This window comes from Barbatula barbatula, assembly GCF_947034865.1.
Source record: "Barbatula barbatula genome assembly, chromosome: 3".
Taxonomy (NCBI): domain Eukaryota; kingdom Metazoa; phylum Chordata; class Actinopteri; order Cypriniformes; family Nemacheilidae; genus Barbatula; species Barbatula barbatula.
In genome coordinates, this window is record NC_136764.1 from 13853523 (window position 1) to 13863636 (window position 10114).

At 36.4% G+C, this 10114-nt stretch overlaps 1 protein-coding gene across 1 annotated transcript; it reads right to left on the reverse strand.

The window, feature by feature from the left end:
- Window positions 1-5292: 5292 nt before the first annotated feature.
- Window positions 5293-9430, reverse strand: rgs18 (regulator of G protein signaling 18). The gene is made up of 5 exons (XM_079453515.1): window positions 9241-9430; window positions 8492-8590; window positions 8319-8380; window positions 7910-8076; window positions 5293-5878 (listed from the first exon to the last, which is right to left on the reverse strand). Exons 1-5 carry the CDS (start codon window positions 9363-9365, stop codon window positions 5633-5635), a joined length of 699 nt encoding a protein of 232 aa, XP_079309641.1. The 5' UTR covers window positions 9366-9430; the 3' UTR covers window positions 5293-5632.
- Between the last annotated feature and the right edge of the window lie 684 nt (window positions 9431-10114).

Below are 10114 nucleotides of genomic sequence, written 5' to 3' on the forward strand. Positions count from 1 at the left end.
CTCGATTGACTCGCCCCAGGTGTCCACATCCTCGACAGGTTCCTGAGAAAAGCAACAAAATCTACCCTTGAAAATTACATGGAGATCCTTCACTGGTAAAGCTCACTGTCCTAATGTTTTCAAATGTATTACAAAATCCAAGCCTTTCAATCAAATGGTATATAGTCCAAAATACTTGAGAGGCTTTGATGCCTCATGACCCTTACATGGAAGCAAATGCGTCTATTAGTCAACATAAAACAAAGTGCTTGTATGAAATCTCTTTGGATATCATTCATCAATAAGAATAGCAATTGAATCAACATAATCAGGGACTCACTTTATCGCCATCTCTGCCAGCAGCGTCCTCTGCATCAAGTCTTCTTCAGCGTCTGACTCTTTATGGCTCTGGAGGTTCTAAACACATTCACTGCCATGAATGGAACACATGGAAATCAGCATGCAAAGCTTTGGGCAGGGTCACCTCCTCTGTCTGTAAGGTCACAGAGAAAACATCTTCACCACTCAGGTGATGGCCTGCTCATCGATGAAAAAAATTAACTTTGCTTCTGATTGTGGAAAATTGTGGAGTTTAGAAGAAATCATCATACTTTTTGTTTGTAGGTCTTGTGTAGCTTCGTGGCAGCTCACCTGTGAAACAGACGTGCTTGTGATATATTTTGATGGTCATTTCTCAATAATTTTCTCCTTATTGCTTAATATGACATTTAATATATTTGTGGGTATTTACTTTTAATTGTGGATGAAAATATACATTGAGGCATGTCAGGCATTGACAAAAGCTGGACATTGGATGACATTGAGTGTCTGATTTGAATCTTGTAAGGAGCGAGTGTACTGTAGGTGAACAACGTGCCCTTGAATTTAATCCTAGGTTGCTCCGGGGGAATTTAACCTGTAATAAAACAACAGTTAGACTCTTTGCATGAATGCATCTGCTGAAAATCTTTAAGATTTAGAGTACTTGAGAATTGTGCTATTTTCTATAGATGACAATGCTTGTTTTATATACAGTACATGTAATTTAGTTGACGCTTTTATCCAAAGCGATTTACAAAGAATTCAGGGTTTCTAAAAATACACAGTTACTAGTTTCAACAAAAGCTAGACCACTACCTGTTGTAATAAAGAGAGAGGGTCAGTGTATTTTCCCCCCACATGTACGTCTGCATCTTAAAAGTGGTAAGAGCATTGTGTTAACAACGCAAGGTTGTGGGTTCGAATTCAGGGGATTGCACATACCTATGTAAAAATGTATAGGATAATGCTATGTCGCTTTGGATAAAAACGTCTGCCAAATGCGTAAATGTAAATGTGTTGCCATGGTGTTTTGGGTAGTTGGTAGCGTGATCTGTAAGAGTCCACCTTTGAGTCACTATTATGTTTTGACCCGCATATATCATTCTGGTCTCCCCTTTGAAGTAAATCTGTGAGATATTTTCACCTGTTTATAGTAAACATTGCACTTAATTTGATCTCATTATTTGCACAAATGGTGTGTAAAGAGTGCTGAAGTCAAATCATTTTGAGGGGTTTTCTAAAATCCCTAAATTCGAGCAATGGTTACAGTCTTATTCTAGCTCCAACACTTAACAAAGGTGTTCGCCCCAGGTGCTTGTACACAGTTTGAATAAGCAGGTTGGAATCCCTTGTTTTTGCATGTGAGCGTAGGGTTAGCCACCCTACAGAACTCCTGGAGCAGTTTAGGGTAAAGGAATGCTCTAATAAAGATCTGTTTGGTTGGTAACACATCAACACCTGCCTCTGTAATGGCCCAGGTGGGTCTCCATGAGATCATCACCGCATATATTCACAATATTGAAATGACAGGATAAATACCCTACCATAACCAAATAGCGTGCGGCCGAAATATAGCCATTTGCCTATTATTTAAGATCAACCCTTTCACCGATATCGTAATACGGGCGTATCATATCTCCTGTTCGATTTTCCGTGGCCCTTCAAACCTTGACTCCTAGTACAGTAGTCTATTTGAATGCTTGGGCTGCTTTTAGATGGTATGAATTTCACTGCTTTAGATTACAAAATATAAAGTGGCATCTGCACACAAACAATGGTAAAGCTTTTCTGAGACAATTTTGTAATTACTTTGCTTCAACTAACTTAATGCTTTTTGAAGTTTTTCGCTTTTGGAAGTCATCTAACTCACTTAGGACAATATGTAGTTTGTGGCATTTTACGGCGTTTAATCAAAATAGGCCACTGTGTAATATACAATCATAATAACATGTGAAATGGTTTTCTTAATGTTATTCAATGCAATATCATTCACATTTAAGTGTGAATAAATCAGTTTGATGAATTTACTTTATTGTCATTTTACATAGTATGATGGCTTACATAATCCTGCATAATGCAGAAAACATCTGAAAGTATCTGCACACTGATATGCCTGTGTTGCCTGTGTTGCAAAAAAGCATTTAGTGCAATGATGTCAGTGTGTGGATTTCTTCACTATTGAGTGATGACTATGAGCTGTGACTTTGAATATTGTGAACTCAGAGGTTGTTCGTGAAAGGCCAAGAGTCACAGGTACTGTAAATTAAGAACCGAGTGGAAAAATGGTATTTGAAGTTCCTACCGCAGATTGAGGTTTGATTTATGGGTAACTGTTGGTTTGAAACCCAAAGGGGAACAGTAGATTTTTGGACCAAGCCTTAAAACTAAATCAGTGATCTGTTAATCTGAATGCCATCACAGAAAACAATGACATTTACAAGTACCATTCTGAGCTCTGCTTTAATATTGTCTCTGTATGTCAGTGGCCATGTAAATGTCCAGAAGCAATGGAAAATCCTCTGTGAGATTTGCATGCATAATGACTTACACATGGCCAAGAGAATTTGGTTTCCAAAAAGGCTGGCAGGGCTGAGGCCATGCTCACCTGTGTTAACTCCTGAAATCAAACCAATTCATTCTTTCAAGCACACGGATTAGGGGTTTAATTTTGTGTTGTTCTTTCTCCAGTGTACAGTATTCCGTCTTTGTGATTATCCATGATTGTGTCCCCATTCCAGATGTCTTTTAGAAACACAATAAAAATGTAACAACATTAAGATTTGTAATCTCAAGTAATGTATGGTTACATTTACATTAGGAAGTGAAGTGTGCTTGCAACTAAAAACAGTCCTACTGAGACCAACTCTTTTCTATGGGATTTGTTTGTTGCTCCTGTGTCTGTCGTATGTTTCATACTATAATGTTTTTGTTTGAAAGGGTCAGGGAGATCAGGCAATCCCTCTGTCGAGTTTAAAAACATGACACTGTTTTTTTAATTATCTTTGACTTTAGAATGCATTTAGGGACATGTTTAATAACTCTGTATGAAGCGTGTACTCTTTGTTTCATTTGACACAACATTTTTCCTAATGAAAATGACAATGGTACATGCAGCATGCAGTATTTTAGGTTGTTTCAAATCTGTCTATCAGCCAGCAGGGGGAGCTGTGGTTGTTAAATCAACTTTCTGCTACACATCAAAAGAGCATCATGTGCAGAACACCTCCAATTCCCTTACAGGGTAAACTGGGATGAACAGTGCCAAATCCTGTGCAAAAATCCTTCACAGTGTCACTCTTGTAACAAAAGCTTTACAATGGTGTGTGCTGATTTTCTGTTAGTGCAAACAAACCATTATAATACATTGGCATGGAGAGAATCCATTTTGTGTCACAAGTGTTGCTTAGAAAGATTGTGTTCATGTACATATCATTGAGTTGAAATACCAATGTTTTCATAAAGAACAGAATATTTCAGAGATAATTCCTTTAAAAACATTACATAATGACAGACAGTTGCCTACATTGCTGAATCTTCTTCCTTAGGGAGAGAACATCATGCGTTTGAATGCAGACTGTTCATTTTCGTTATCTTTATGTCTAAGTGTAGCTTTTCTTTCCCATCAGAGTCAAATGTTTTTGAAAGACATCTGGTGTATCTCAGGGAAACGCTGTGGGGTACTGAACATGAGGACAGATTTGATACTGTCACTTCAACATTTGTTGAGTGAATGAATTTCCCGGAATCAGTGCTGTTTCGCCACTCTCAGCTGCTTGTTTTGTTTCCACAGGGTCAAGTACATGTATATCCAATATAGTAATTGTAAAAAAACGATATATTCAGTGAATATATACAGTATTTCTGTCCTTTGTCACAACGCATTAAATAAACGCGAACAGTTCATTTATCAAATTTTTTTAATGAAGGATCCAGACTTATATTTTAATGGTTATTTAAACATTTTGGGGCTAATTATGATCAGTGTGGGTTTATGGGTTAAATTCAGGATCAATAACCATTAAAATGTTATGATTTTAAAGAAGGTTAATACAAATCATTGGATCTTTAAGCATTTCGAATTGAGATTTTGAGAAAAATTTGACTTCAAAGTAAATTGATAATAATTGATAATAATGCATTATTGATCAACATTTAAACAAGATGACAAATGTTACACGCCATATATTTAATGAAATGGGACAATGTAAAAATCTAAAGGTAGCAAAACAATTTAATCGATTCACGTAAGTATATAGAATTTTTTTCTGATCCCGAAATGAGACATTATGTATTCCAGTAGCGTGTCTGATCATGCATAATTGATGTTTGCTTTGAGACACTTCCATTTTGGTTTGATAGGATGACAGTTGATCAGACTTGGGTATCACTAAAGACGACTGCCTACACGAGCGCTAATGATTCACAGCGGGAGGGAATCACTGGAAATGTGATGAAATTGGGACAAAATGGCAACCACACGTGTTCCCAATAGAGGAAGGCGGTGAGTATGTGTTTACCGGGTTTCGGCCTCAGAAAGGCAAACAATCTCTTTATATATATTATATATATATTCTTCTTACTATTTAGTTTATATACTGTAAATAGAAACAAAACATCATTATATGATATGAAATTATATTCATATAGAAATAATCGGTCCCACTTTTCAAACTGAGAGCTTTACTAAGATTTGAAGTAGTTTTGTTCATGCTGGTCTGTTTTTGTTGTATTATTGACCTGTTCCTTAACATCACCAAACTGTGACTGGACATTTTACATGTCAGTCAGACAACCTTTTCCTGTCTAATTGGGTAGTTTTTGGCCAGCATATAGTTAATATAGTTAACTAAAAATCTAAAGAATTGTTTTTTATAGCTTTAAGAGTTTGCACGAAGCAATACAATAACTACATTCTAAGATGCCTTTTGTTATTATAAGCTCTTTTCATCATTAGACATTAACATTTTCTTATAGAAAATAATTTCCCAATTCAAAGTTTTTACTAAAATGTTTACTGTCTTAAAGAGCAATGCAACGGTTGTCACATCTACATTTAGCTGTATAATTGAACAAAACAGTATATATACAGTACATATCTTTCTTGCAAACAATTATGTACACTTTACACATTCTAAACACGATTGATTAAAATAGCTTGGCACAAAATCTTTGAGCTGAACGCTTGACAATCATGAGTGATTAGTATTCAAATACCAGCCCACTGGAACTAATGTTAATAAATAGCTAAGAGGTGTTTGTCACACGATCAAGTGCTGTTGACAATAATAAACATAAATGATATGAACAAATCTTGCACTACAGTACCAGTACTCTACAACCAGGCAGCTGTGCCTTCAGTACGTTCATTGAAAACAAAGGAGCGAGACCTTCTCCTGATCATAGTTGGTGGGCCTCTTCTTTTGGTCAGGGACAAGTAGATGTCGGAGTTGAGGAATCGTGGGTAGCAGTCTCTTTTCATCAAGCTGTAGATTTTGTCTTGCGCCGCATCAAAGCAGGACGGAGTTGGCTGAAGGACATTCTTCTCAATGGCGACCTTGGTTGAGTGGTCTATGTTGATCTGAGGGATAAAGTGTATATTTACTACCAAAATGGGATTGCATTTACCAGAATTCAGTTATCAGGAGATGCACTCTGATGAAAGACACGATACTTGAAGTTACGCAAGATGAAAAATGACAGGAAGACATTGTCTGACCAACATACAAAACCAGCCACAGTTTGTTTTGTCTTAGTTGGCCTTAAGGTAAAAATCTTGTGAATCATATCAAAAGTATTGACTGGCATAAAAAAAAACGTAAAAATAATAGTAAAGCCGTCACTGTTCACAAAAGAATGATCATAAGATATGCATTTATTTAGTTTGGTATGTTAGGTTGAACTTGTCAAGTGACTTTTATAATTGTCAAGTAAAGTTGTCAAGTTTGATACCCTACGTCACCATTTCGTTAAAGTGATAGTTCATCCAAACATTAAAAAATTCTGTCATAATTTACTCACCCTCAAGTTGTTCCAAATCTGTATATATTTCTATGTTCTAATGAACACCGAGAAAGATATTTGTCATAATGCTTGTAACCAAACATTTCTAGGCCATCATTAACTACCATAGAAGGAAAAATTACAATGATAGTCAAAAGTGCCCCAGAACTGTTTACTTTTCAACATTCTTCCTAACATGGTCCGGTCAACCACATCTCTAACAACCTTCAAAAAACGACTTAAAACACACCTCTTCTGTGAATACATAATAAAAAAAAATGCACTAACCCCCTTTCTTCTCTCAACAGGTAGCTTTTGTTGAAACAAGTAACTTTGTAGCACCTAATGTACTATTGCTCTTTGTATGACATATCGCTTATTGCTCCCCCAACTCTGTGTAAGTCGCTTTGGATAAAAGTGTCTGCTACATGACTAAATGTAAATGTCTTCAAAATATCTTCTTTTGTGTTCCACAGAACAAAGAAATGTTTCCTACAATGGTAGTCAATGGTGGCCAAGAACAGTTTGGTTACAAGCATTCTTCCAAATATCTTTCTTTGTCTTCATGAAATTTACACAGATTTGGAACAATAAAAAACACATTTATTTATTTACAATTACTATATTTTAAACCAAAAACAGTTTTGAGATTTTAGCATGTTACCTATTGCATTTTTCTGGTTTCATTTATTTTAGTGATTCATACTTTCTGCCGTGACAACTAACCCCTTATACCGTGAAGCTATTATTACCCCAAGAGCGTGATTTCAGACATGGAAAACTACACCCAGTCGCTCTACCGTGCAGAATATGTTTGGTTAATTTGTTATTTGCACACTTCTGCATCTGTTTGTCTCTTTTGACCACGATGAACCACTGACTCAGTCGCCCACGTTCAAACTCACCCTCGCTACATCTTAAAAAACTAATTTCTCAACAAACATTGGAGCAGTTTAACAACTGTCAGTGAAATATCCTATAACTCAGATTCTTCAAGATATCAACTAGCTAACTAAAATACTTATTAATACTGCATCTAAGTGCTTCTATTTAATCTATTTAGTTAAATGAATGCCGGTAATAAAAAAAACAATATAACACTACTATTGTACTACCATATAATACAAAAATGTCTTATTTTATTGTTTGTTTCAGTTTTTCAGTTGACTTTTGTCAAACCTGAGTAAATGCACTACGGACGTGGTCCCACCGTCTCATTTTCTGTGTCTGTTTTCTCAACTGTGTGGGTGGCTGAGGGAGGAGTTTACAGACTAAAACAGCAAAACCACACGGTCACATCTCTGGCCTCAGTCATGCGGCCGGAGCCCACAACAGCCCTTGCGCACACACAGTGTTGGGTCTGTAAACACAATGCTGCTCTGCACTGCACAACAGACATCATTTTACAAAGCCTTGAGTCACACTGGGGTTACCAATATCATTGCTCTGCTAAAAGCAACGCTGCAACGCTTCACCAGCGATTGAGTTTCAGAAATCAATGACCCCATCAACCATAATCTCGTCATTATAAAGTATTACAAAAATCTTTTATCTATATAATGTGATTCTGGACACTTTCGACCCTAATTGAAATCTTCTTGTACTGTACCTCTTTGGGTGCTTCCTTGTCGATGAAAACAGCATATATCTGTTTGGCTTTAGTCTGCAGTTTGGTTGAAGACTCTGTGGATTTAAAGTCCTCACAGGCCAACCAAAACTCAATATTCTCCTCACTGAACTGAGTGCGCAGAAACTGAGAGAGGATTTCTACCCCATCTAAAAATAAAATGTGTACATGTAATTAATAAATGCATAATTTATACTTATGAATGAATTTAAATGAATTGAAATAGATAACATTTCTACTATCATTATCTATGCAACCATGCCAATGACTATTATACGTGAAAGAGAAAAGAGCGTAATTTCCGATCTTGCGGTTCAAAGTTGTGAAGGATCCAGCAGTCTACTGTGATCTGGCTTTCTTAACTGGGATTGTACAGCATCACTGTTCTCACCTGAATGACTCAGCAAGTCCTCGAATGAATCACTCCATTTCAGGGCCACGTCCGGCGTTATGCTGTTCAAAACACCGTTTATAGCATTTATCCACATGAAGTGTTCTATTGCATTTTAAGAAAATGACTGAAGATCTTTTCTTTAATGTCATACAAAAATCTGTAAAACTTACTGGTTATTTGTAGGTGGTGGCTTCTTTTCAGGACTGACATTTTCATGGGATCCAGACTTTGTCAGAAGAAGACTAAGTCGACTTTTTTTATCCTTACCCCTGCAGACAGTGAAAACAATCAATCAATACATTTGTTAGTCTGCTATGCTACTTGGTTATCATTTTTGTGTAGGAGTGTATAAAGTCTGTATGCCATCAGAAAAGTTTACTTTGCGTGCCCTATGAAAGCAAATAACATGACAACTATAAGGGGAAGTGCTACCACAATGCTAGTTGTTTCTATAACAACAGACGTCAAGCTGACAAACAGTTACAAATAAAAACATTTCAGAAAAAAGATAATCTCTACTGTGAATATCACTTCATATTTGCTGGAGTTCGAAATAAACTTTGTAGCAGAAATTTTGGAATTCTGAACAAAAAATGGCATTGGCAATACATGTGCATTTTACAATAATTTACATTGTTAGCGTTTTCAGTCCAACTATTTAAAGGTTGCTATATTCCATCCTAAATATGCAACATTGCTCGAATAAAAGTAAAATATATTTTGTCTGTCAGCTTCTTTACAACAATGAGCTCCTGAAATAAAGGAAGTGGCACACAAAGTAAAAATAACAAAACTTTCTAATTTCAATTCGCTTGCTAAAAAACTCAGGAGAAAAACTCTAAAGGGAGAATTTGCAAGACAACATCTTTCCTCTCAATGCTTTCGGCGTTAATTTGAAAAAGGAGTGAAAAACGCGTACCTCAAGTGGATCTCTTTCATTCTGCAGGCGAGCAGCTCGTCCTCTCCGAGCATTTTGAAATGCGCTTCCTCCTTGGGGGCAGTTGAGAAGTTGAACTGAGGAAACAGAAACACAAAAGCCTTCATGCTCTCTCCTCTATTCGACGCACACAGATCAAGACAGCAGGTTCTCTCGCTCTGATAAAAACACCTCATCTGAAGCTCATATTTGTGTTTAGTGTGTTAAGAGGTAATTTCCCACACCTGTCAAGATAACTTCCTGTCAGGGAAACTATATGCTGTTTACCAGTAATATCTGTGTGCTTGTATATCTTACAGTAGATCTGTGGGACATCCCTCTATAGTGTTATTTTTTCTGAAGAATAATTCACATGCTTTGGCCATTATGACTGTTATTATAACTTAATCATCATGTTTCTTTAAAGGCGATAGGAGATGACAGTGAGGTTGTTGTCAGTGAGGGGCACCATAGGGGCAGTATTGAGATCCTAACAGAGTCCTTATAAGAAGAGTGCATTTAGAGAAGTAGCTCTTAGACACATCCATTACTCAAGCAAAAAGATCTTGATCTTCAACCTGTTGATCTTTATTGCTTTTTTATCCAGTATAAGCATTACATTTCGAAGCAATGCTGGGTTTGTAACTAATAAGGATGTCTGAAATTATGAAAAGAAAACAACCCTGCAACATCATGTAACAATGTACTGTTAAGGGTCCAATGTGTATTTATTTATCTATTAACAGAAATGCAGTATAATACACATAACTATGTGTCCAGAGGTCTTATAAAGACTTTACACAATGAAGGGTTATGTTTTTATTTCCTGAGCTATTTAAATAAATATACCGTGGGTTCCCTTACATGGAATTCACCA

Excerpts from the sequence above, each read along its gene's own strand:
- rgs18 (XM_079453515.1), bottom strand. The coding sequence starts at position 9,365 with ATGAAGGCTTTTGTGTTTCTGTTTCCTCAGTTCAACTTCTCAACTGCC. Across the intron at positions 8,381-8,491 it reads CCACCACCTACAAATAACCA|CATAACGCCGGACGTGGCCC; the intron begins GTAAGTTTTACA and ends TGTTTTGAACAG. Across the intron at positions 8,077-8,318 it reads GGACTTGCTGAGTCATTCAG|ATGGGGTAGAAATCCTCTCT; the intron begins GTGAGAACAGTG and ends TTTTATTTTTAG.